The sequence below is a fragment of the Indicator indicator genome, chromosome 1 (assembly GCF_027791375.1).
Source record: "Indicator indicator isolate 239-I01 chromosome 1, UM_Iind_1.1, whole genome shotgun sequence".
Taxonomy (NCBI): Eukaryota; Metazoa; Chordata; class Aves; order Piciformes; family Indicatoridae; genus Indicator; species Indicator indicator.
The window spans coordinates 24,985,166-25,012,768 of NC_072010.1; the positions used below are offsets into that span (position 1 = coordinate 24,985,166).

General features: G+C 41.4%; 1 protein-coding gene across 2 annotated transcripts in view; it reads right to left on the reverse strand.

The window, feature by feature from the left end:
• Positions 1–27,603, reverse strand: part of STARD13 (StAR related lipid transfer domain containing 13) — a 255,593-nt gene that overhangs the window by 141,553 nt on the left and 86,437 nt on the right. The window contains exon 1 of one of the 2 annotated variants that reach the window (XM_054388699.1): positions 10,354–10,477. The exons of the other annotated variant lie outside the window; for it this stretch is intronic. Within the exon in view, the coding sequence (XP_054244674.1) occupies positions 10,354–10,477 (124 nt within the window). Of the gene's footprint in view, positions 1–10,353; positions 10,478–27,603 lie in introns of those variants that run through there. 2 annotated transcript variants of the gene reach the window in all.

Genomic DNA, 27,603 nt, shown 5'->3' on the forward strand with positions numbered 1-27,603 from the left:
GCATAAACTCTGCTGTTTTGAAAAGGGATTAAGTCCTGATGAAAAAGCAAGAAAATAAGACTTCTGGATGGCACTCTATTCTTGAGGGACTGCACTATCTTAATAAAACCAGTTATTGTATCTGTGTTGCGTTTTGCTTGCACCTACTAATTGATGTATGTAGGTTACTGCCCTCTACTGGAATGACAGGCAGAGTATTTCTCATTAAAATTATTATTATGGAAAGTAATTACATTGGGTTTTGGAGTTTTTTGGAACCCAGGGCCATGAATTGCAAATGTTCCTGATCCCTTCCTGTACCATAGCACTGGCTCGACAACAGAGCTCAGAGGGTCGTCATCAGTGGCACAGAGTCAACTTGGAGGCATGTGGTGTTCCCCAGGGAGCAGTACTGGATCCAGTTTTGTTCAGTATCTTTATCCATGTCCTGGATGAGGGCATTGAGAGTACCCTCAGCAAGTTCACTGACGATACAAAACTGGGAGGGTTGGCTGACACCTGTCAGGCTGTGCTGCCATCCAGTGTGACCTGGACTGGCCGCAGGGCTGGGTGAAGGCAAACCTCATGAAGTTTAATAAGGACAAGTGCAGGGTCCTACATCTGGGGAGGAATAACAACAGGCACCAGTTACAGGTTAGGGGCTGCCCTGCTGGAAAGCAGCTCCACAGAAAAAGACCTTGGAGTGCTGGTGGACAGCAAGTTCTCCATGGAACAACAATGTGCTCTTGTGGCCAAGAGAGCCAATGGGATCCTGGGATGCATCAAGAAAGGTGTGTCCAGCAGGGCTAGGGAAGTTCTTCTACCTCTCTACTCTGCCCTGCTGAGACCACACCTGGAATACTGTGTCCAGTTTTGGGCTCCCCAGGTCAAGAGAGACAGAGAACTGCTGTAGAAAATCTAACGGAGAGCCATGAGGATGATTAGGGGACTTGAGCATCTCCTCTATGAAGAGAGACTGAGATCCCTGGGGCTGTTTAGTCTGGAGAAGAGAAGACTGAAAGGGGATCTCATCAATGTGTATAAGTATCTGAGGGGTGGGTGTCAAGTGGAGGGGGCCAAGCTCTTTTTGGTGGTTCACAGTGATAAGACAAGGAACAATGGGTTCAAGCTTGAACATAGAAGATTTCGTCTCAACGTGAGGAGAAACTTTCTTACAGTGAGGTAATGGAGCACCGGAACAGGCTGGAAAGTCTCCTTCTGTGGAGACATTCAAAACCCACCTGGATGCATTCCTGTGTGGACTCCCCTAAGTGATCCTGCTCTGGCTGGGGGTTGGACCCAATGATCTCTTGAGGTCCCTTCCAGCCTCTGATATACTGTGATACTTGCTGCACTCAACAGGCTGTGTGCATCCAGTCATTGCTTATTTTCAGTATAAGCTGTACCAGGATGGGCTGATTGTCAAAACATTTTATTTTTTTAACTGTAAACAAAATATACAGAACATCAGTCTTCCTCTGGATGATCTAATGTCAGGCAAGAAACTTCCTACACTCTCAAACTTCTAAGCCTGTAATAATCAAAAGAAACCATCAAAAATTCTTTACTGATTGAAAACAATATTCCCAAATCTAAACTTATGATTTTCAAGAATCGTAAGCAAGCATTACTCTTTAAACTCATGAAGCTGGTAAACTTACTATGTCTTCTGTCTTTTCAGACTGAAGTTTGTATTTCATGCTTTTCAAATCCACAATTAAAATACACTGTTGAAGTGAAAGCTGGGATTCTCAATGATTTGTCACTCAAGGACATTATTTTGAAAGAAATTATGACTTATTACAGCAATGGAATTGGCCATGCTGTGACAGAAAAACAGATTGGGAAGAGCAAGACAGAGTATCTGCTCACATGCAATAAATACAAAACACAAGAAGACAAAGTTAAGTCAAACCACTGCTGCAAAATAAGTCCATTGTCTGCAAGTATTGCACAAATCAAATTAAGTCAATCAAGTTCTCAAAATTCTTAAACACTAGTATTACAATATGGGACATTTTTGAACAGTTTTTTTTTTTTTTAATTTAGACAAAAAGGAGGCAGAAGAGTGGGAGTCCAGTGTCCACGACCTTACTGAGTCCAGAAATTTCCCACGTTTAGGAATTTACTGGCCAGACACAAATAAGACTGTATTGAGGATTGGAATTATTATGGTGTTCACTTAGCAGCTAAAAGTTTATTGTGGATATAAATGTTCTATATAAACGTTCTGGCATAGCTATTATTATAAATAAAGTCACTTATGTGGAGGTTATGAAAACAGGTCTGTAGGATTACAGCCATATGAATAAATACAAAACACCTAACAGGAGATAACTGGGAAGATACTTAATTTAATATGCCATGATTGGTATTAAGAAGCACTCTTAAGATGGAAAAATGTCATTACAGTTTAACATCAGATAAATAAGTATTTGTATGTCTATATGAGCTCCTATATATCATAGAAAAATATGAATATCAATAAAGATCTCTACCTAAATGTATAAGAACTTAAACAAGATTGTACTGTATATACTGCTTCTGGAAAAACAGTAATATGATTTCTTTCCAATAATATGATCTGCAAAAATCAGCAATAATTACAATGCTTACAGGAATCCTCTGTGGTGTAGCATACTGATGAGGTATCAGTCTTCTTCTAGCCACATCGGAAACATCTGCAGGTGGAATGTACTGAGGCCATGTATATGTGCAGAGAAATAAGGAGAAATATTTCTCCACTGAGAAGTGAAAGAACTTCACTGGTGTTCAATGATCCATGCAAGGTCAGTAGCGAAAAACCATAAATAAATAAATAAAATAAAATTGTACTATAAAAAGGGCTGACATCATAACTTTCTAGGAAAAGAATGTATACTTTCTAAAGATTAACATGTCATTGAAATTAGTGAACAGACAAACTCCAGAAAGAGGGAGACCTATCAAGAATCTTTTCTATACAGCTATCAAATAGAAACTGACTGATTCAAATGGTATCCAGTTCTCTTACCAGCACCGACTCCCCATTTTACCAGCACAGATTTGTACGTCATAATGTACAAATAAACATAAACTCAGCAATCAAAAAATAATTTACCTTAGGAAAATAATGTCTGATACATCTGAGAGAAGCAGGATTTGCTCAAATACAGAATTTATGTATTAAACGTAAAACTAGAAGATTAATATTGTTGCTGCCTCAGAAACCTGTGCTGCTCCTACAGAGTCACTCCAAATCTTACACAGCAAACAGCTGTGGAGCTATGGGAGTGGGTATGAGAAAATCAGATCTTTCTCTGGACTTTGAGACAGTGGGGAGTCCTCCATCATCCCCCTCCGCAGTCTCATGCTGATACAGAAATACTTGGCAGGTCAAGCATATTGGTATTTTTGTAATTGTATTTCTGGAATTAACTTCTTGTTGCTGAGGGTCATGAGAACCCAGCAGCAGCAGAACAATGGTGCTATTTTGCCACCATTGCCCCTTTTTCAGATTCAAACCACTGGTCTTCAGGGAGTGTCTAGTGAAGGAGATTGAAATTAAAGAACACTGACATAACGTACATGAAAAGAAAAACATCTATATACTTTAAAGAAATTCACCTAAACCCCCCTTCTAGCATGAATTTAGAATATATAGCACAATTAATAGAAGTTATTAAATCAGTAACTACTCTTTTGGCTACTACTATTCTTTAAGCCAGATACAAGAGCAGAAAATTTCCTGGCATGCCTGACCAAATGAGTAAGTCACTTTCTTTCTTTCTTCCCTGAAGCACTGCACCCCGAATAAAGAACATCTTTCATAACTTTTCTCCTTGACAAAGGACAGTCTTTTCCCATTGATGGAGTTGGGTTAGGGGGGAATTCACACACATATATCTCATCAACATACACGAGAATTAGCATCTTGTACTCTACAGTGCCCTGGTGGGGACCCAGACTGCAATATCTCTACCTTGCTTTCTAAAAATGCATGTGCATGATTTTAAAACAGAACATAAACGTATGCCCACCAAACCAGCCACAACTGCTTTTTGCACATACACATCTCCAACACTGCCTAATGAAAACTGACCTGGCAAAGTTATTTTATAAGATTAAACCTGTTAAAGAAAACAGGATTTTATTAGATTAACCTGCCACCTTTTAAATTTCAGTAAGAGAGTAACATTAACATGCAGCAGGCTCAAGGCTGGTCCCACATCACAGCTCCAGTCTTTACTCAGTGGTTCTCTGAGGAATTGGGAGACCGACACACATTTCCTTTGGGATCTCCTAACGTTGACCTCAGGATACCACCACACCAGAGACGAATTCTGCTTCACAAGATACACACTTGCAAAATCAAATTCTTAAAAACATTTAATTTTAACTGAAAACTAAAAACTATGAGGCACCAACAGATTTGATGCTTCTTTAATTAGGCTCCAGAAATACCCGTGCTTTTGCCTCCATACAGGCACAACAGAAACTGCTAAAATTCATACAGTTGTAATTGTGACCACTAGTTTTTTTCAGACTCACTTTTCTCTTTCATATTCCCCAGGAAAAACAGATCAGTGCTGCCAGGGCGCACCATGTCTCCAGAGGTTCAATTTATAAACCTAGGCTTGCTCATTTGCACCCAGTAAAACCACAATAACCCACAAACCAACCACAAGTTACTTTTGAGAAGAGAACAGGCATTGCTTTGATGTGTTTGCCAAATGCTGAATGTGCCAATTACTTTATTCTGGACAAATTATTCTCCATTTTGTAACCTATTCCAGCTAATGTTCAGATTAATCTCTGATACAAATGCATTTCAGTTACATTTGAAGAGATGCTTGAGGCTGCAAATCAGCATGTAAGGTCTTCCCAAACAGTTAAGGATACCCAAGAGTAGGGCTTCTACACATTTAAAGACCCTAATTTTGGCTTCTTTAGACTAATTTTTTTTTTTAATCACATGCCTATCTGTTTCAACTTGTGGTACCACAGGTCATCCATTTCTAAGATAAAATCAGTCCATGGTAAGGTTGTGCATTTTCATGCTGTTTGACTGAGAAACTAATGCTTCATCTTTAGAAACAAAAACACGTAACCTCACAGCAAAGGTTCACGAGTCACTCTGGCACTGGTCTCTGAAAAACCTGTCTAAACTTGGCCAAGTAATAGAACTTTGAAATGACAGTCTGAGCAAACTACTGGAGACTTTGTGGAGCACAGCAAAGCCCAAAACAGGTGAGAGCACCTAAGACGTTTCCCGAAAATCACCCCAGGGAATTTTTTTTCTGGAGAGCTCTGCAGCTAAGCAGGAGCTGGGACAGTGCTCATACAATCACAGAATCATTCAGGTTGGAAAAGATCCCTGGGATCATCAAGTCCAACCACTGACCCTACTCTACAAAGTTCACCCCTAAGCCATACTCCCAAGCACCACTGTCTACAACTACCTGAGGGGAGGTTGTAGCCAGGTGGGGGTTGGTCTCTTCTCCCAGGCAACCAGCAGCAGAACGAGAGGACAGAGTCTCAAGTTGTGCCAGGGTAGGTATAGGCTGGATATTAGGAGGAAGTTCTTCACAGAGAGAGTGATTGCCCGTTGGAATGGGCTGCCCAGGGAGGTGGTGGAGTCGCCATCACTGGAGACGTTTAAAAGAAGACTGGATGAGGCACTTAGTGCCATGGTCTAGTTGATTGCTTAGGGCTGGGTGATAAGGTCGGACTGGATGATCTTGGAGGTCTCTTCTAACCTGGTTGATTCTATGATTCTAAGCACCACATCTAAATGACCTTTAAACACATCCAGGAATGGTGACTTAAACCACCTCTCTGGGCAGCCCTTTCCAATGCCTAACCACTCTTTCCATGAAAAAAAAAAAATCCTAATGTCTAGTCTAAACCTACCCTGTTGCAGTTTGAGGCCATTCCCTCTTGTTCTATTGCTATTTACCTGTCAGAAGAGATCAGCACCAGCCTCTCCACAACGTCTTTTCAGGTAGTTGTAGAGAGCAACGAGGTCTCCCCTTAGCCTTCTCTTCTTCAAAGTAAGCAGCCCCACCTCCTTAGTTTCTCTTCACAAGGTTTATTCTCCAGGCCCTTCACCATCTTTGTTTCCCTCCTCTGCACCCAGTCCAGCACCTCGGTATCTCTCTTTTATTGAGTTGCCCAAACCCAGACACAATACTCAAGGTTTGGCCTCACCAGTGCCAAGTACAGGGGGACAATCATCTCCTTACTCCTGCAGGACACAGTGTCCAGTCCAGTACTGCTGCTTCAGTCAGTCAGGAGAGAAAAGGTCAATGAAGAGATAAGAGGAATTGTACCTGAAGAGTTAGAGGAAATTGAATGGCAATATAACCTCAACAAGAACACAACATATTAAAAAGATTGTGGGACACAAAGCTCAGGTCAGAAGAGATGGGGCAGAAAGGCAGAGGGTGTATTTACACTGCAAAGACAGCAGTGGCAGCCTTACAGAGCAGAAAACCCAGCAGCAACTTGTGTGGATTGCTCAACCACAGCTAAAAGCTATACCTAGGAAATTAGAGAAAAAGCTTTCTATCACTAGAAAAAAATTAAGGGCACAAAGTCAAGTTTCCAAATTTCAGGAAGTGTCAGAATTGAAGTCACCTGTTTAATCCTACCTTGACCTTCCTCTCATTAGGCACTAGGACAAAGTCTTAACCCTACCTACACAGGCACTTCCCAAGAATCCTATCTGATGACAGACAATGGACTAGTCATGAATCCAACTTAGGCAGATACAGCAGGACTCCTGCTGCTTCTCTTGGCAAGCAGGAGAGGGTAGGAGATGACACACAGGGGAATAAAGGGTTTCTGAGACTATGACAAGTAAACAGTGGCCCTGCAGTTCCACTTTTCTCTGTTTTGTTTTCACCTGAAACACAATCTGACCAGACCACCAGAAACTGCAAGTTAGTCATTCCCCGGGTGCAGTACAATTAGATCCTGGAGGCTGATTTGCATGAATGCCATGCAATAGGAAGAACAGAGAACCATCATTTGATTATACTAGAGTTAAAATCCAAGTTCTAACACTCAAGAGTTACCGATATTCCTGAGTTCAATCTCATTGTGCCTCTGGTTCCTATCTGTAAAACGGGAACAACGTAACCTTACAGCTTCTAGAAATACAATTAAAATATTCATGGTATGAACTATGCAAGATTCAGTGCTCCTAAGCGCCATGCTTGTGAGCACTTGAGGGAATTTGTAATTCTGTGCTCAGTCCAGGATTTGATAAAGCTGCAGTACAGCAGGTTCTACATTAGCAGATTCAGCAATGGGGATGGTTAGCTTGTGTACTGAATGAGGCAGAAAAGTGTGAGGATGCTGCACTACAAGGCAGCAACAGGCATCCTTGCTTTTGGGAGCTTCCTGACTAGGAAGTATTGAATTTCAAAACTTAAGAATGCATATTGTTTTACTTTATTTTAGTATATAGTAACCGAAAGAATGCCAGGTAAAGGTTGGCACTTTTCACCTACATACAATGGATGTAATAACTACACCTTGCTATGTTTTCCTGTAACAGGTGATCGTGATTTGAGTAGGGATCTCAGAATCACCTTAAGGTCATTGCTTTTTTCAAGAGTCTGTTCAATATGTACGTCAAATTCCTAAAGCAATGGCTTCTGATAATGGCATAGTTATTCAGAATCACATTAAACTAACAGTACTGCATGTAACTTTTCAGATTAATAGCTCATTACTCCAGCATGGAAGTTAACATTCCAGCACATTTCCTGCTCAGTTTGTGAGTTCCAACTTAAAACAGAAGCACAGTGGGAACACAAGAAGTATAAAATATCGCCAAAAATAATGAAAAGCACAGAAAACTAAGGCTGTAATTTGTGGCACCATACTGGGTACACTCATCACTTAAAATATAAACCCCCGTAAGTGAATCAGACAGTGACCAAGAGCTGCTAGGCACCATAGATCTCTCCTGAATAAAAGACAGTACAGAGCAGCCCTGTCCTAGGAGTATGCTGGGAGCCAGGATGCTGCTCATCATCTCTGCTGTAAAGGGCAAGGGCAGGAAGAAGCACACTGTAGCAGTCTTTTTATGCACAGCTTACTTTCCACAGCAACCAGCCATGCTGTCTGCCTCTTCGAAGGAAGCCAAGCCAAGCTTCAGCTTTCTCCTTGCTCTAGCCAATGTTCAGCTCCTTGCTCTAGCTCATGCTCTCACTGCCCAACCATGACTGCTGGCATCTGGTCCAGTGCATAGACAACAGGGGAGAAACTCTTCCTAAGGAGCAGTGGGGAAAGCCCTGCTCCCAGTCCTGAGCCTGAGGTAGACTAGAATCTCGTCCAGCCCCAGCAATTATATCAGTTTTATGAATCAAGCTGCCTTGTGCTTATTTTATTTACAAGTGTATGTTGTGTCTAAAACTTTAACAAATAGATAAAAAACTATGTAAGTGCCTGCAAAGCCATTTAATCACAAGTCTTTCTTTGGCTTGATGGTTGGACTATGGGTAAAAGAGGAGTTTGGGTTGATCATTTCTCATAAACACTAGTTACCAGTTAGACTGCTGCCCTGCCAGTCTCGGCTGAACTACAATGTCAACTTAAGAAAAACAAAAAGGAATTTGTACAACTATATACCTGGCTGGGACTAGATCTATTATGATGGAGAAGAAACTGGTGTGGCAAGCAGCAAACACTGACACATTTAGATCAGCTTAAATTCCCTGTCTTCTCATTAACAAAAGCTGGAAGAAGAGGCATAGGAATATGGACTGCAGCTGCAAGGGCCAAAGGGACAAATAAGTATGAAAACAAGAACAAAAATGCTGGAGATGTAAAAGCATCTGAACAAGAGTGTATATCTGGAATCAACAGATGTTATATGTATGCATTTTGTTACACTGTCAGATGATTAATTAAAGTGCATGTGTGTCTCACCAGCATATTATGAACAGCACTTAAGTTATGGCAATGCAAAAACCCAATACATTAGTATTCCATCCATCTTAAATAAAAAATCTGACTCTATGAATTTTAATACCAAGTTGCTTTAAGAAGTTGGCTACAGCTTCATGGCACCCTGCCCAGGTCCTTTGCTCAATCAAGCAATAGTTGTCTTTGACCAAACAAGAGAAAAATAGCCAACAGTATCCTTGCTGTCTGTTGGCATCTGCTATTATCATAGGAGTAAGCAGATTACATGTAAGGACAGATTAATATTTTAGGTAACCATAACACTGCAAAATTAGCAAGTATAGTAATTATTGAATTTGCCCACTTACATTCATTTTTCAAAAAAACTACCATGACATTTTTGTCCATTATTTTCACTTGTATATACATCAGAACTAATGTGCTGTAAACATTAAAACCTACATCATACACGATATATACCTCTGTATTATACAATACCAGTATGTCACAGTGCCCTAGGCAAGGTCAACCAAACTGCTAACAATGCTGTAGGATGTGGCAGAGGAATCCATCTTTGCAAATTTGCCTTCATTACACGTGATTTTGCTCATAAATCTTGATGTACTGTTTTCCAGTAGAATAACTCAACCCTGCACTTGCATGTACCCTCTAGATCTTTCGATTCATTAAACGTTTTACAAATACAACTTAAACGTATTCTTTGCATGCATAAAGCAAATGTGCTGCTCAATGTGACCCAACCTAGTGGAGCACCCGCCCTGCTCTGTGTCTTTCTGGTTTCCACTTGGGGATGGTGACACTGCAGGAGTCCGGGTTTCCACAGTAGTTAGGTGACCTAAAGCTATAAAAGTGCCGGAAATTCAAAACAAAACAAAACAAAAAACCCAAACCAAACCAACAACAACCAAACACCACCACCTACATTTTTCTTTGGGAGTTGTGGTCCTCCTCACGTGCAAATCCTATGAGCAACCAACCTAGACCTGAAAGTGACTTAGAAAACTGATCAAAGAAGCAGGTAAGCCCGCTTGGCAAACTCAACGATCTTGATTTTAGAGACGCTCAGAAGATGCCTCCGGCATGGGGCTACCTCCAAGTTTAGCACTCAGCCCGACTGTTTGTGGGCATCATACCCACCGTGCCCACCATGACTTAGACAGGTGCTGCCTGCACGGAGCTGGGGGGGGGTCCGACCTGCCTTCATCCCGCTCTCTCCTGCAGCTCGACCTGCCGGCGACTGCCAACCACACTCGCGCCGGTAGCTGAGGCACGAAGCCCCGCGGTCCGGTGCGGCGGCGGCAGCAGCGCGGTAAGCGTCCCCAGGCGCCCCGCACCTTCCCTGGGCGTCCCCTTGGAGCGGGGAGCCCCCGGCGCTGCCGAAGCCGGAACATCCCCAGAGCCTCCCTTCAGGCGACCGCGGGCAGGTAGCGGCAGCCGCGGCGCGGTGGGACTGACCTGCGAGCCGGCGCTCCCGGACATTCCTCCACAGCAAGTCCCAAGCTTTGGCGGTAGAGTCCCGCAGCTGCTCGCTCAGCGACCTCCGAAGCTGCGCCTTGGCCAGGCGGCGCTGGCTGCTCATCCTCGGCGGCTCCACATGCTGCCCCGGGCAGCCCCGCTCAGTGCCGGCAGCAGCTCCCCTCGCCGGGGACGGGTGGCGGCGGCCACATGGGGCCGCGGGGCAGACCCGCCGCGCCGCAACCCGCGTCACCGCCGCTCTGGGCGGGCGGCTCCTCCACCTGAGCGCCGCCCGCCACGCCGCCCGCCCCAGACCGCGGGGCACCGACGTCGCCGTGAGCCTTAGCGTCCCGTACCGCGCCCGGCGCCTCGCCGCCCTTCTCCTTCCTTCCCTCCCCCCGCAATCTCAGCTCCGCGGGGCGGGGAAGGTGCCCCGGGGTCCAGCCTGACTTCTGCCCTGCGGGTGAGGCGGGTCGTCGGGCCCTGCCCCGGCGAAAGGGTCTCCTTTTTCGGCGTGACGGGCCAGCAGAGGGAAATGGCCGCCGTCTGGTCTGGCCCGGACCCCGCGACCCTCGGACTGAGGGGCACCTCGCATGCCTCGGCCTGACTCTGGGGGGCCTGCTTGTACCCCTCACCCTTCGTTTGGGAACTGTCGCGTCAAGCACTTCCCGGCCGCTCTGCTGTCAGCACCCAACCGTGGGCACCCAGCTCGCCGCCTTCCGCTGCCCTCCTCAGCGCGCCCCGGAGCACAGGCTTAGGCTAGCCTTGTGCTGCCTGGACAGCGACCGCAGTCCCCAAGCCGTCACCCTCGCCTGCCGCCCGGCTCTGCGAGAGCCCCACTGCAAAAACCCGATATCGGCCGCTGCAGGGCGAGGTGACACAAAACCTGGCCTACAGCGGGCCGCCTTTTCCTCAGGAAGTTGTACAGGTGCTTCACTGAAGCCGCGGCTTTTTCCAAATAAAGTTGTTTTCTCCGAGGTTTCTGTTTATCAACTCTGCGCTCGACCCCAAGCCACAATCCGCACAACACATCTCCTGTTTCTTTCCCACCTTCTTTGCATTCCACTGACCTCCCTCTCCCTGGATCATCTCTTCTAACAAGCTCTTAGACTCCTAAAAAGTTTCAAAACTAAACCCTGGCAGCCACATTTTGCACAGGTTTACAGACTAAAAGGAATCCAAGTTCTTCCAGCTGTAGACAAGCCAGAGAGAAACTTCAGGGCCTTTATCCCATTCAGGAAACTAATTTTGGGTCTCTGCTGTCTCTCTGATGTGGGAAGTACTGTTGTAATAGAGGTCTCTTCGCTATCTGGGCCACTTGTGGCGTGGATGATACCCAGCACAACTGGCAGCAGAAAGTCCGAAAGCTGAGGCCAAGAGGGGCTTCATTTCGGTTAGTCACAAACCATTACTTACTACTTTTTTTTTGCAAAGTATTCATGACGTGCAACAAAGAGGTTGATGTTCCTGAAAGTGAGTGCTGTACACTGAAACAGCTGAATACCCAGTAAAACAGGCGTGTTAAACATTATCAATATCCCTGTCTTGTTTAAATTAAAACCGTAACTGCAACATCAGCAATACTCATAGAAGCTAAAAGCAAACAAACATATATTCCATGTTACCACTGAGCTTTAATAATGTCTTCTGCTTTCCCTCTGATGTGAATTTGTTTTCTGTTGTGCCTGATCTTAAAAGCTTCATCTTAAAAGATTCATCGTATCCTACTCTACATTATCTGATTATAGCGGAAACAACATGCTTGCCCAGAACTTGTGAAGATGTTGTATGTCACTCCTCCTACTACAGTTCCAGCTATACAGTGTACTCCAAATAACTGGACAAACTCTTATGAGAAAATGGATGCCTTCCAGGGACAGATGCATCCAAGATCTAGAAGTGAGACAGCATAATTATTTAAATACTCCCACATCCCCTGATCCAGAGCAAACACCTGCTGATGTTAAAGGAAGAAGAGAGGATTACAGTTCTACAATCAGCTACTCTGCCTCAAGAGCCTGCCTCTGACCTCTGCCTCACTTTATGCAAAACCCTACCAACACAGCCATTACTGGTACGTAAGACCTACAGCAGCTGTTTTCTACCATTGGCTCCTATCTGCTAGGAGCCAAATAGAGATGAGAAATTTATTTTTGATGTATTCAGCTGCCCTATAGAGATCAACAGTTACACACAGTCTAAAAATGAAATTAAAAAATCAGCTTTGAAGGTTTTGTATCATAGTGCTGTGTCACTACCCACGAACACCAGTCTGTGTCAGCCAGTATTGTAACCTTCAACAATGCTCTTCTGGCAGCTGCACTTGAATGTGTCATCTTACCATGTCCAGCCTGTCTGGAAGATAGGTCTCCCTTTCTTCAGTTGCTTTCTGTGATGACCAGAATACAACAAAAAGCAATACAAGAAGAAGATAGTCTCTTCCCTTCTTCATAAAAAAATGTCCCTAGACTTCCAGGTTTACTGAAAGCAGGTAATTAGCAATGAGATGCTAGCAACTGCTAATACCATGTTATCTCGCTGCAGGTTACTGAGATAAACTCCAGTGATACAGCTGTATTTCATAATCAGAAGCAGAATTAAACTGGCAAGCCTAAACCAAATTCTCTGGCAGGCACTGACAAGAATCTTACTCATTTCAGGTACTTTATTGCAGAAAACTAAATCCAGCAGCAAGATCAGATACTGTACTGCTCTCCCCAGAGAAATCAGTGCTATCAAGCAATGAGAAATATCTCATGCAGCAACTAGCCCATTCCTATTTTATGCCTTTAATTATAGTCAACTGTTCAGAGGAGTTACCAACACAGGTGTTTTTGATGTAACTAGTAACACCTAGTAGTAGTAGTTAGAGTAACAGCTGTTCTGTACAACCTGCTTGAGGAAAGCTATGTGTCAGAGACATTCATAGCTCAAAGATGTTTCACTTCCTTTTGGGGTATTAGAAGGCAGGACTAAATGGTAAAATTCTGGTCTCCCTTCATGCATCTTCATCTCTTGGTTAAGTGCTCTTGTCTATAGCTTGAAATACTTTGACATCCTGAACTGAACAAGATGGATAACATTTCTAGGGGAAAGAAAAGGCAAGCACATTTGCCACAGAAACATGAATCTTCCTGCTTGATACAAGTCATGCCAAAATGTTTCTGTTCAGAGTAATTGCATAAAAGCACTGTACATGAAGAACAGAAAGGAGGAAATTCCCAGTTGCCTTAAAAGAAACTGAACTACGATATATATATTTTCTCATTGACAATAGAATATTGGCAAGAATGAAAATGGTATTTGTCTGTCTTAAGATCGTGAAAGCATGTAAAATGGGGGAAAATCTAAGCTAATTACACCCATGCTCTGATGCTGCTGTGGCACAGAAGTCTGATGTTCTAATTATATATTTATCAATTTATAGTTCCTCCCAATCACCATGGTAATTAAATGCCAAGTTAATTGATACTACATAATAATCTGGCCTCTAATTAGTAGTGTTTTTAATTTGCTACAGATTCCATTATGCAGCCTGATCTATAAAGTCACTGTAAAAACTCCCATGCATCTGGTAAGAAAAGAATCAGGCCTAAGAGAAAAAATTACTACGCCTTGGTCTGCCATTTGTAAACTACTGAAAGACTATGATAAATGTATAACTTATTTCCTTTTTATCCTCTGGACCTTAATTATGGTGAGTCAGGATTTTTTGTTAATTTACCCACTTCACAGTATTCATATGCGTGTAGAAGAACCAAACAGGATATGCCTTGCAGAGGAAAATGTGAGGAGTATATCCTTGATTATTGCTTTCTGTTTAGTGGAATCAAGCTCCTTACACTTGTGTCTCTTAAAAAACAATGATAAAGAGGAAAGCAGTTTGTGCTACAGGATCACTGATGCAGTCTGATGCTAATCAGTACAACAACAAATTTCAAAATGCATCTAATTCTTCAGGAACTGACTGTAAATGAATGAAGCTTCTTGAAGTTTACTGAAAATGGTGTTGCTGAGCTTTGGTAACTTCAAGTAGTATCTCAGATAGCCTAGATATAAATACATCAAGTAATATTTATAACTTTGGCAATGATCTTTATCTCTTTAGAGGTCCTAGAGCTCTTGAATTTGTTTTCTATCATGGAATAAAAGTTCTGAGTGTGATTTTTGTAACTCTGGCTTTCTACTGTGAGGCAAAGAGAGATTTAAGGCTCTCTATTGCTTGTTTTCCTAATAGCAGACTGCAGTGAATTGCATACTAATTCTGTGGTTGAAGTTATGTGAAAAGCACCAAGGGCATATGAGTAGGTGTCCTCTTTGACATCTGAGTAAACAAACAAACATTTTGGATAGAGAAAAATAAGAATCATTGTGAATGAGGACAAAATGTTCCAGCTTGTTCCCTGGCACTCTCTCTGCTTGTTATTTACACATGCAAATTATCATCACTTTTAGGTAGGTTTAATGAGGATCAATTATAAAGCAATTTCACTCTTTCCCAGTTTATCATGAGATTGGCACCTATCTGTTCATCCTTTTCAGATTTATGAAGCTCTGGGAAAGGATCACTCTGCACGTTGCCAACAACAGGGCAATTCTGGCTTTCATTAGTCAGGGGCAAATTCTTTCACTTTGTTCACAGTGATTAATGCTGAAACAAACAGGACTCCTTGCAGTATTCACTGTGAAAAGGCTCTAAAGTATACTCTGATAGGGACTACAGTAACAAAGTATCTGCTGTTTGACTGTGCTCCCTCTCCCCTGCTAAAACTGGCATGGAGAGGAATTAAGCTTTTCTTCTGTTCATACACAGGATTGTATATTATTATTATCATCATCATCATCATCATCATCATGTCATCATTATTAATATTAATATTGTTGTTGTTAAACTGTATTATCAAAGCATTTAGGACCAGACACTGGATGGAACAAAAGTACAGTCCTTGCCCTGAGGAGATTACAAACTAAATATAAAACAGTGGATAGGAGAGCTAATTGGGGTAGGAAGGGTGGAGTACAAAACAAAATAAAACAATACTGGCCAGTGGTCACTACTGGTATTAGCACACTAGAATCAGTGTTTGGAGGCACTGACAGAAAGTGATTTAGCAAAAATGTCTCCAAGGAGATTGATCTGACATCTGTATATATTTAGATGACCAACTAACGAGGAGCACTTTTAAAGAAAGCACACAAACGTGTATTTGAAAATGTAATGGGCAGGCAACAAAAGTTGGCATCGTGCAGACAGACTGTGGAATCAATATTTTACTATTGAACATATAACTGATATAGAGAAGGGCCCTTAGCCTTAAGCTGAGTAGCCTCTACTTGATGCAACATGAAGGCAGCATGAACTGCAGTGAATAGTGACAGCAGAGAACTGCCAGAATATTTGCATTTGGAATGCACTGCAGCAAACCAGATTGTATCTATTAGGGCAGGGTATGTGAGAACAGTGATGAGATGGTGAACATGGGATGAGTTTTTCCTGGAGCAACCATGAATTTTCACCTGGAACATTTCTCAAACAAACAAAAACCCCACAACATTTCTAACAGAATGAAAATTAAGTACAATGTCTGGGATGTATTTTTTTCCCCTGGAAAATTACTGCCATTTTCTTGGTTTCACTATGGAGCAGGATTTTCACATTCTGGCCAGCCTTTCTCTCCATCTCACATCCTAGCTGTATCTAGCTCTTGCAGATTATTTTTCAGTAACCCCTCTACTTCTCTGATATTTTCTCCTTAACTCAAGCCTAAGGTGTCACAGGAGAATGATGAACTCCAGGCCAAGGCCCTGTGTAACAGGTTAAGAGAACGCTCTGTTCTGGGAGAATGGTGAAAAAGGAGACAGAGAGGTAACCATGGCACAAATGATCATTGGATGGATTACTGTCTGAGTAAACAGACTGTTTCTACTGAACAGTAGCCAACAAAGTTGATACTTAAGCTAAAATTCTGAAGAACAGCAGCCACAAAACCTTTGCACGTATTTCAGATAGCAGAGGAGAAGAATGTACAAAACAAACCAAGTGCCAATAAACTTTCACTTCTTTTCGTAAGATGCTCTGTGGACATTTTTAAAATACAGTGTTGCAGATGTTTTAAAAACTTGGGCTGGGCAAAGCCAGTCAATGAAAAAATACCCAGTTCTTCAATGATTAAGCAACTGGGAAAGTGAAATGCATTTTACTTGTGTAGATACAGTAGTAGTTTACTAGACCAGATCTTGATATTTTGAGTTGATTAATACCTTTGAAAAAAAAGTGCAGCTATGTTGAAACACAAAATGTCTCAGCACAGAATATTGACCCTATTCTTCTCATTCCCACTTCTGGTGTATGATTTTCCCCCTCCTTTTTAGTTGTTTGACAAAAATATATTATTCTAAACTACATCTTTCTTTGCTCTCAAAGCGCTCATTTCCTAAATATTGTACTGGGACCTTGTCTAAACCAAGATTATTTTTTCTTTTCCAAACTTCCAACTGTTATTACCATCACAGTAGAAATAATAGGAACATTTGTGTAAAAAAGCCTTGCAGCAGCCAGTGGCAATTTAGCACACACCGTATCTGGATATTGGTTCAGAGACCTGGCAGCTTGTTCTTTTTTTTATAACTCTCCCGAATTACACAGGAAAACATGATCAATCTTGACAACAGGCTCTAACAACAATGCAATGGAATTGTTCCCCAAGCCAATTTACTTATAAGAACTTTTTTCAGACACACAAATAGTCCTGTGCACACACATTTTCCAAGTAATCAGGCTACTGACTGATGGGAGCATATTGTCAACCAACAATATATTGCAAGCTATGGATTTTTATAGAGATTCCTTCACTACTAGTCATGCAGCTACTATTTTAACTTACCTAACAGAATTTAAATATATATATATTTAATAACATTGAAATGCAATGCTAGTGACACTTTTGTACAGGAAATAATGAATGTTGTGGCCAGTTGCAAGGGTGGATAGAATATCAGGTAGGCAGATTATAATGACCAGAATCACAATTTGGCTGAGGCCCAAGCCAACCCCTATTAACCTAAATAGTTATAGAGGATCTTGAACCATTAAAGCTGAATTTAAATTTCTTCTTGCTTGCATAGTTAAAAAGGGCCAATCAGCTGTTTGCAGTTTTGTCTGAGTCTCATTCGAAGTGAAGGCTGGTGAGGATTCGATTGTAAGCATCATTTCCCACAGTCCCGTTGGGAAGGTTTCCCAGCCGGCTCAGAGCCTGCCTAAGCCCACTCCATCACCCAGCTCTGGCATTACAGAACTCTCTGTTCCAGCAGGCTAAATGGTACAGCCATTCCTATGAGTATAAAGGAGCTTAAGCTTAGGAAGAATGCTTGTTTCATGACATTTAACATATCTGGGTATTCCCACTGAGAAGCAGGATATTCATGCTGTGAAGAAGGGGCTGGACTAGGTGGATCTGCAGCTCTTTCTATCCAAAACTGTCTCTGTTTCTGTGAGAACATTTTGGTAGTGTCAGGCAGCACCTGTACTCCATTAACTCCAAAAGCATTTCAGTGTTTACAGTAACCAGGAAATGTCGATGTCTGTGTTATATTAACAAGTCAGAAGTAACAACTGCAGTTTCAGTTTTTAGAGCTATGCAGAGAACAGTTTACTGTGAGTGCAGAGTTTTACTTTTTTGGTTGAAACATGAACAGGCCTGTAGTACTGCCCTTGACATCATTACAGAAACTTTGGAGAAAAACATTATCAAAAGAATGGCTTCATATAATCAGGTAGGCAAAAGCACAGCTGTGAAAACTGCAAGTCTGAAACATCCTTGTGACACCAGATTTGTAGTTTCTTCACCTTAGTTTTGCTTGTGGTCTTCCTGGCTGTGGGTTGAGAGGGGTTTGCAAAATTTCATTCAAGATTCAGTATCTTGGAAACAAAGCTATGTTATATTTTTATGTGGACTATACTATATCGACGTATACAGAGGTAAGCTACAAGGTGTCACTGCATAGTGAGCAGCAGCCTTTATGAGAGCACTGATGTGCTGCTGTACAATTACAGCAAATCTGAGAAATTAAATAATGCACCAAGCAATGCATCATTTACTGTGGTCATCCAAATACACTCCAAATTCTGCATGCAAGAGGCAAAAAAATCTCTGTTATGCACCCATTTGCTTTTCACAGAACTGGATTTTAATAGTGACATTGAATTACTATTATATAAATAGGAACATCAAATGCCATAGGAGTAAGCTAGAAAGTGTTATGGTATTTTTCTTTTCTCTTTTAGGATTGAAAGCAGTAAGGCAGTACTTGGTAAAGCAACTTAATTCCCAAGAAAGGCAATAGCAGGGACTGATCTGTAGCTGGCTCAGCATATCAAAGGCAGAGAAAGCTTGGAGAAGTATTTCCCCATCACCTGCCACTGTGTACAGTGCTGTGACCAGAATGATGACAGCAGTCACAGCCACTGCTCTCTACTGATAATGCCCCCACTCACTTTCCAGAAAGGGCAATCTTTTTTTAATTTGGTATTACTTGAAAACTTGATTCCAGAAAGAACAGAGCAGGCTTCATCTCTTCCTTGTACTCCTTTGGAGCACTGGGTTCAAACTGGCCCAGCTATCAAGGAAACAAACACTTCCTTGGGGTTCCACAAGTACAGTTCCTCTGGACTTCAATTAAGTGCTATGCAAATGAAGGAGAAGACAAAAACAAGTTGTGATTGTGCTTGTATGTACTGCTGGCTCCAAAGTTCATTTTCACTGTTGCAATGATTTCTAGTGAAATTAGTTGCTATGGACAATGTCAGGACACCTTTAATGTGCTGCAAGTACAGATGTTGCTGGTATTGTTTACTTACACCACTGTCATGCAGACTCACTTCAGCAGCTTTTTGTCATTTTGTACTGGCATAAATCTGTTCAGTAGTAATTACCTGGGATTCTTCTACATTTCAAGAATTATTTCTTTTTAAGTCATTTGCATTACAAAACCTCATGTAAATTGCTTGAGAGTAGGTGCTAAACAGATTCAAATTCAGCAGGATCTTATGCAGTGTTATTTTTTGAAACAGATCAGTTAATTTACCTGACAGAGAATATTTATAGTAAGCAATTATTGATGGTAATTTGATCAAAATTAGTTAGTTTCAGAGGTCAGGCCTTAAAAATATTTTAGTGAAGGTCACTCCTAAAGGGGGAAAAGTGTAAGAATTAAGTATGAAACCCAAAAACTAGTCTTCTTATGGCTCAAGTTGGAGACTATTCCCTGTTTCTACTCTGAAATGTTGCTAAATGATTTTGCAGCAATCTAAAGTAGTTCATTGCTGTCAATCAAGGCATAAAGAATACCATTTCATTTGGAAAACATTATCCTCCTTTAGGACTTAAACAGATTTGGATTTATCCACCTCCTTCCTGTCCTGTAGTTCATCTTTTACAGTTTGGCAGGATAAATGCCAAGTGGGTTGTACGTATTACTAGAAAGTAACAGTAGGCTCTTACTCTGTACAGGTATAAATTACTCTTCTAATGCAGAACTGATGAAACTCAAGGCCTTCTCAAAAATCACCAGGGACAGCCTTCCTTCCTACAGAACTGCTTTAATCATTCTTTTAACAGACCAAACACTTGACAAAACACTTGTGACAATCTCACATTAAGGGTGAAGTTCTGGACTTGCTAAAGTAACTGTAAAAGTTTCAAATACCTCACTGAAAAAATTTGTTCAGTGTGGGTACTTCTCCTTCCTGGTTTGTTCTCATTAGGCATCTTAAGAATAAGTGAGCATAAAGGCCTCCACTTCTTGCTGATTTGATGATCCTCATTAATTGGGGAAACAAGTTCCAGTACATAAGGGTGTTATGTATCTTGCATTCCCTCGATATCCCTATGACTTAAAAGTGAGTAGCAATTTAATGGTGCAGCATTTTTTTATTGATTAACCAAAATTGCTATACCTTCACTGCATATCACCCTTCACTGACTTCTTTGAATATTTCTTTTTGTAGACAGTTTTGTACTGTTGACAATGCTGGATGTCACCGTGATACAGTTCCCTGAATTTATGTGATGACATTATAATAATATCAATGCTGGGTGTTATGGTTCATATAAATTAGCATTTTATTTGCTTTCACAACTAGTGCTGCAAATTGAGCAGCTGTTTCCACTAAGCTGTTTTAATTAAGCTGTCCATAATGCTGCCTAGGTATTTTTCTGAACTGGCAACACTTCATTAAGTATGCCGCATCACTGAACACTTCAGATCATTTCTGAGCATTACCTCACACTTAGGTAAATTGAAATCCCATCTGCTCTGAGGTTGTCAAATCACCTCGCTTTGGTGGCTCTCGGAATTTGGTTCTCAGAAATCTTTCTCATCTTTAGTAACCTAGGAAATCTTGAGTTTGCTACAGATTTTGCCATCTGTTCGCTCACTTGTCAAGATAATGAAGCTTTAAATGATACTTCTCCTAGTAAAATCTTCTAGGCAACCTATTATTAGTCTCTCTTTATTCTCTAAACTGACAAGTATAATTTGGATGTCTTTGGATCTTTTATAAAGTTCCAGGACCAAAGTTTCCTTCCCATACTGATTTCTCATGTTATTTCCTCTATTTTGAAGATCTCTGGAATATTAGTTTGGAAAGTCTAGATAAGTTTTATCTCTTCCTGTTTTCTTGTACAAAAGCTGCTTCTCTGTTCTTTTACAGAACTGTGCTGAGTCCTACATTTGTATACTCGTCTGAGTGTGTTACAGCTTGCTTTGTTTTTCAGAAGAGTATGATAATTGATATGGCAAGCTGTAATTATTTTCACTGCCCATAACAACTTCTTTTCATCTTTAAATGTGAGTATCAGTGTAGCTGCCTTGGACAGCTGAAGCTGATGAATATATTCTAACACTTCCCCTTTTAGTTCAATTTCTGACAATGCTTCACCTCTTATTTGCAAAGAGGACTCCAGAATGCACTCACATTTGGACATTAAGTCTAGAAATATTCCGCCCAGGCACAAAAAAACCCCAACCAAACAAAAAAACCTTGAAACCAAACTAAAACAAACAAACAAACCCCTATGTTCCTAAGTATTCTACCCTGTTACTGTCTGGTTTTCAGGAGTGGTTACCACTCATCAGCCACTTTTGAAATCTTTTCTGAAAACCAGACAGGTTATTTAAAGGCATAAATAGAAATCTGGAAGTTCAACTTTTAGTCATTGGGTTTTAAACCTTGCTTCTTACTATGAAAGTCAACTAATCAAGGAGATAACCTATGGGTGATGTCATGACAGAGCATGATGGGTCCATTAACCATCAGAAAGAAGGGCAAGAAACCATTTTGACTGCATGGCTTTAGAGAGCTTGCAGAACCGTTTGCCCATTTCATGGAGAATCAAAGAGAATATAGAGGTATGGGGCAGCAGCAACAACAGAGGCAGAAGTAAGAGAAGGAAGGAAGACTGCTGTAAGTCATCATAAGCAGGAGAGTAACCAGAATGTAAAATGGCAGTGCCTTTAAGAGGAAACTGAATAGTGAATGGAAATGGTAAGCAGCACTAAAACTGAATTTTGCAAAGCAGGAAATTGAGAGAAAATTAACAGATACAAGAGTCCAAAAGACTGTAAGAGACAAAACCAATAGGTAGGATATGGGTATGGTGTAGGAAAGTGTGCAGACCAATGAATAAATTGCTCTAGATACACAGCTGGCCTTTTGCACCACTAGTCCAGGCTAACTGAATTAACCAAGTCAAACCTAGCTTTATGATTCCTTGTTTTACACTTCATGCATTGTAACTTAATCTGTGAATCAAAATGCTAATAAAATTCTCAAAAGCAATAAGTGTAAGTTCCCATTCCTTGAAATATAGACACGCATTGTTAAAGGAGATCTGAGAAAAGTGGGAAGCGGGGTTGGAGACGGATGTCCCTCAGAGGGTGACTTGTTCCACCCCAAACCAGTTGCCTAGAAGAGCTGCCACAGCAGATCTGTGGAGGTGGACTTGATCCTGCTGAAGAAGATGTTACACTCAAAATGTCTCTCTTCCAGCATTGACAGAAGAGGTACTTCAAAAGACACCTTGGACTGTTGGAAAAGCTGGAGGTATCAATTCCATCTCAAGTTTCCTGTTTCTGTGGAATTTTAATAGGATTTCAGTATTTAATTATTGTAGGCTCATTTGAAAACCTCAAATTGAGTATGTTTCAGTTTCACTCTAGTCTTTTTTAAAGGCTCAAAGAGTTTACATGATCCTCAATACAATTTGAATACAATTCGTGTTCTGACATCCTACAATTTACTTCTCCTTTTGTTCTTTTTAAACAGTTTTTGGTTTTGTGGGGTTTTGTTTTGTTTTGTGTTTGGTTTGTTGTTTTATGTGGAGATGCTGGAATTGTTTTGCTGTTCAATAACTACTTTTCTCTTGCAGCATTAGCTGTAAAACATGAACACCTTGTTGGATCACACTCCAGAAATCTGAAATGGGACTCCTGCCAAAGCTCAGGGCTTCCTTTTTGTTTTGACTTGCTCTGCTCTTGCTTCTGTTAGTATCACATTCCTACCACTTGTGCGTTTCAAACACCTACAGTCATATTTGTTCTCAGTGAACTCAATGGAGCTGCAACAGAAGTGAATTTGCCTAGGTATGTCTGTAAATTAACCAGTCATTTAAGCTGGAGAGTGACAGTGATAAGCAATGACAGCACAGGAGTGGTGAAAGGAAGATATCTCTTAGTTAGTTTTGGACAGTTGACACTAACTCCATTGTCAGATAAGTCTTACTGACTGTGGGAAAAACTGAGTGGGAAAAGTCACACTAGCTGCATGCTAACCATAGGAGGAAAAGAGATCTGGAATGCAGAGGAAATCTTGACATTATCTGTTCCCCCAACCCCTACCAGCCAAGCAATCAAAATAACTAGCAGAGTATCAGCTATTTCTGTTCCTGGTCCAAACAAATGTGCTTTCTTGACAAAGTTTTTGTGCACAGGAGAGGAGGCAAAGAGAAGGAAAGAGTCTAAAGTGGCTGTGTGGGAGTATTTCCTGTCAAAAACTAGGAGCTGCTTTTCTGTAACAACTGAAAGGATAAAAGAAGAAATAAGGTTAGTCCTTAAACAGAGGTGGCTCCGTGTTTTCCAAAGGACAGCAATGCATACTTGACAACCTTGCAGCCCTACGCAACAGAATTCCAGTACTTTGTCACTCCTCTTGGCCTCTGTTGACATTGTCAAGGACAATGTGCCACAGAACAATTAAAGGAGGATTAAACCCAAGGGAATAAAAACATTGGAAAAGACTTTGCTGTGCCCATCCAAATTGTGTTGGTAAGAGAAAGTGTAGCCATTGCAACTGAACACCTGGAGATTAAAGGTGTTTCCTCCCCAGTGCTCGTAAGACACCGGGTCTATCAAGACCTAACGAAGCACAATATTCTGATCTTATATCAATGTTCCATATACATGGCAGAGCAAGTTAAAAGGCACTCTCAGATATTTCCATATACACTCAGTATCATCCCTCTATGGTTGTTGCTATGCTTAAAAAACTCCAAGCTTAAAAAAGTTCCTTAGTCATAGGAGTACAGCAACAAAAGCAGCAAATTAAAAGGTGTACTTTAAATTACATTACTGAATATTCTGAATTCTCGGTACACCAATACACTGCAGCTATTTGGAGTACTGCATCAATTCCTTCTGTCTTATAAATTGGTGGAAATAGATAGCAGAAGTTTAGTTTAACTTTGAAACTCATCTTATGTTTTTGTTACAAAATGAGAGTCCAGAGAGCTGTATATTGAAAATTTTGACAATGTGTTGCTGAGCAGACAAGAAAAGAAAGAGTATGAAAAGCAGGGCTACTTGTATGTGCTATATGTTTATAAACCAGATGCCAACATCAGCAGTCTGCTAGTGATGCCAGAGTACCTCTGACCTTGTGCCCACTTTGCCTACTAAAAGACCCAGGAAATCAAAACTAGTGGCTTCTCTCGATGGAGTCCTGGCATGGATAGTAAGGCAACTGCTGCTGGGAAAGGCTATAAGGCAGAACAGTCAGTGGTGGGATACTGTTATTATTCCTTTCCATAGTCCTTCTCTGCTGCTTTGGGAAGCAGGCACAGAAGAAATAGTTCTGTGAGTTCCTGTTATTTTTGCACCCCAGATCTTTCTGCCTTTGGCAGGAATGGACCACCAACACCCTGGGCCTTAGTCACTCATTCTATACTAAGTCTTGACCTGCTGCTGGTTAGGACAATGCCAGCATCTCAGATGTGAGTCCTTCGGCTTGCATGAGCAGATACAGAGGCTTTCTGAAAAACCACAGTGCAAACATAAGCTCCTTCTGGTGCTGAGCTTGGCATGGACAAAGGATGCCCAGCAGGGTGGGGAACCCACCCTGGACACCAGTCAGCTCAGGGAATAACATGCATGAAAATAAGCTTTTGACAAATTATTTGAACACTGAATTGGGAATAAATTTAAATGTTTTAAGTTATCTTTTTGTATGAAGAACATTGATGACAATGTCAGACTGCAAGGTTTGAAGGAAAGACTCTGCCTTTCTGCCTGTATGGTGCTCAGAAGACGACTCCATGCCTGAGGCTCACTGTCACTACCTCACTAAAAACAATTTAAAAATAATAAATTACTTAATTTGCAATCCAAGTAAGCTGTACTTTTAAGACTTTGCTAAAAGAATTATATACATTTTACATAATGTTCCAGAGCTTCCAATTTCCTAAACTACTTAAAGGAGTTGTTTGGTTCTGAAATGCTGTGAAAAGTGGAAGGTATTTTTTATTTACAGATATAAATAATTTCCTACAGAGCTATAAATGCATTGTTAAGAGACTAATCCTACTCCTACTAAGTTGCCAATGACTGCAATCAGTACAGAATTAGGCTGTACAAAGAAAGAATCCTTAATATTCTACAGGATAAGATGGCAAGATTCTACAATGGAATGAAAATTAAGGCAATTTTAAAAGAAATTGTTAGTTATGGACAATCACATCCTAGACCGCATCAAAAGATACGTGGCCAGCAGAGAGGTGATTCTGCCACTTTACTCTGGTGAGACCTCACCTGGAGTACTGTGTACAGGTCTGGAACCCTCAGTATAGGAAGGACGTGGACCTCATGGAGTGAGTCCAGAAAAGGGCCACAAAAATGACTGAGGGGTTGGAGCACCGCTGCTACAAAGACAGGCTGAGGGAGCTGGGGTTGTTCAGCCTGGAGCAGACAAGGCTCTGGGGAGACCTAATAGCAGCCTTCCAGTACCTCAACAAGGCCTATAAGAAGGATGGAGAGAGACTGTTTACAAAGGCCTGTGAGGATAGGATGAGGGGCAATGGCTTCAAACTAGAGAAGAGCAGATTTAGATTGGATGTTAGGAACAGGTTCTTTACCATGAGAGTGGTGGAACACTGGAACAGGTTGCCCAGGGGGGTGGTTGGGGCCCCATCCCTGGATATATTCAAAGAAGGGCTTGACAGGGCTCTGGGCAACCTGATCTAGTTGAGGATGCCCGTGCTGACTGCAGAGGGGGTTGGGCTACATAACCGTCGGAGGTCCCTCCCAACCCAGACTCTATGATGTGAAACCCATTCAAGCAATCTAGTAATTGCAGTGCTGTTTAGAGATGGGCACTTTCCTGACTCAAAACAAGGTATTTCTCACTAGTAAGAGTTATCTTAGTGTTGATTACATATCACCTGTTTTGCAGTCAAGACTTAATTTAAAGTAAGGAGAACTCCTTGCGTCCATGGTAAGCTAAGAATTCCACAAAATGGCATTTATTACTAAGCAATTACAATGACAACTGTGGCTGTTCAAGTACTTAAAAAAAAATATGAGTTGTAGTTTGTGGAAGAAATCTGGGGAGGGACTTTTTAGGCTATCAGGTAGTGACAGGACTAGGGGGAATGGAATAAATCTGGAAGTGGGGAGATTCAGGCTGGATGTGAGGAAGAAGTTCTTCCCCATGAGAGTGGTGAGAGCCTGGAATGGGTTGTCCAGGGAGGTGGTTGAGGCCCCATCCCTGGAGGTGTTTAAGGCCAGGCTGGATGAGGCTCTGGGCAGCCTGACCTAGTGTGAGGTGTCCCTGCCCATGGCAGGGGTGTTGGAACTAGATGATCCTTGTGGTCCCTTCCAACCCTGACTGATTCTATGATTCTATGAATAAATGAATTTTTTATTAACTTTGCTTAAAAATAAATGTAGCATTGCTTTTAACTTCTCCATGTGGAAGTCATCCAGACAAATTTCCAAACACTGCACACACCACAGACTGCCCTCCTTTTCAAAAATGTGCAGCTAATACTAAAAATCTGCATGGCAATCAGGCAGACCTATGCCTTGCACAGTGTGCTGAGTAACTTCTTGACTAGTTAATCACATTGCTTAATTTTAAGCCATTACTGAATTGGTGCTTAAGTCAATTCTGATGTAAACCAATTAGTTTTTAGAAGAATTATGCCAGGGAAAGATTTGTCCTTTTCCTTTAGAGCAAATTGTTCTAACGTACATCCTAGCCTTATGTAACACAGTCTTTGAGAACCAAGAAAAATTGTAGGGTAAATATCTACCTAATATAAACAAATTTCAAATAAAAGCCAGCAGACATTACGTTTTGAGACCCCATGTCAAAAGCCAACACTTTGCCAAGGCTGCAATAGCAATTTCAGATCCACTTAATAATAATCCCATATAAAGCAACCTTTGAACTTGCTTTTCTTATTATCCTGCCTTCATAAAGACACAGGACCAAATTCTCAACTGAGAAATGCCATTACATGCAACATAATTATACATGGGATGGCTTTGGCATGTCCTTTGCATTTGTATGCAGCCTTGGCCTCCTCCTATTGCTGTACTTCTGCTGTGGCTTGACAGCATGGTGGAAATCACTAATTTGTTTTTGCCTTTTGCTAAGCACTCAATAAATACCAGAATTTTTATGTGCATTTCTCATAGTAACTTGCTGGCCTGGATGGAATCTAATACAGAAAACAGGAAGGGCAGAGACTGGATGATTTTCTGTTGAAAATTTTGCTAAAGGAACTCTTTTGTTTCTTAGGAAGGTGCCCCTGTAGTTGACATTAACACTACACAGCTCTCTGTCCTCCTCTAGTGGTCCCATTATATTTAGAGAGGCTGATGCACTGATTACTTGCTTCACATTTGATGCATAGATAAGGAACATGGTTTATCATCAATCTTGGTAGTTAGGTAATGGTCAGACTTGATGATCTT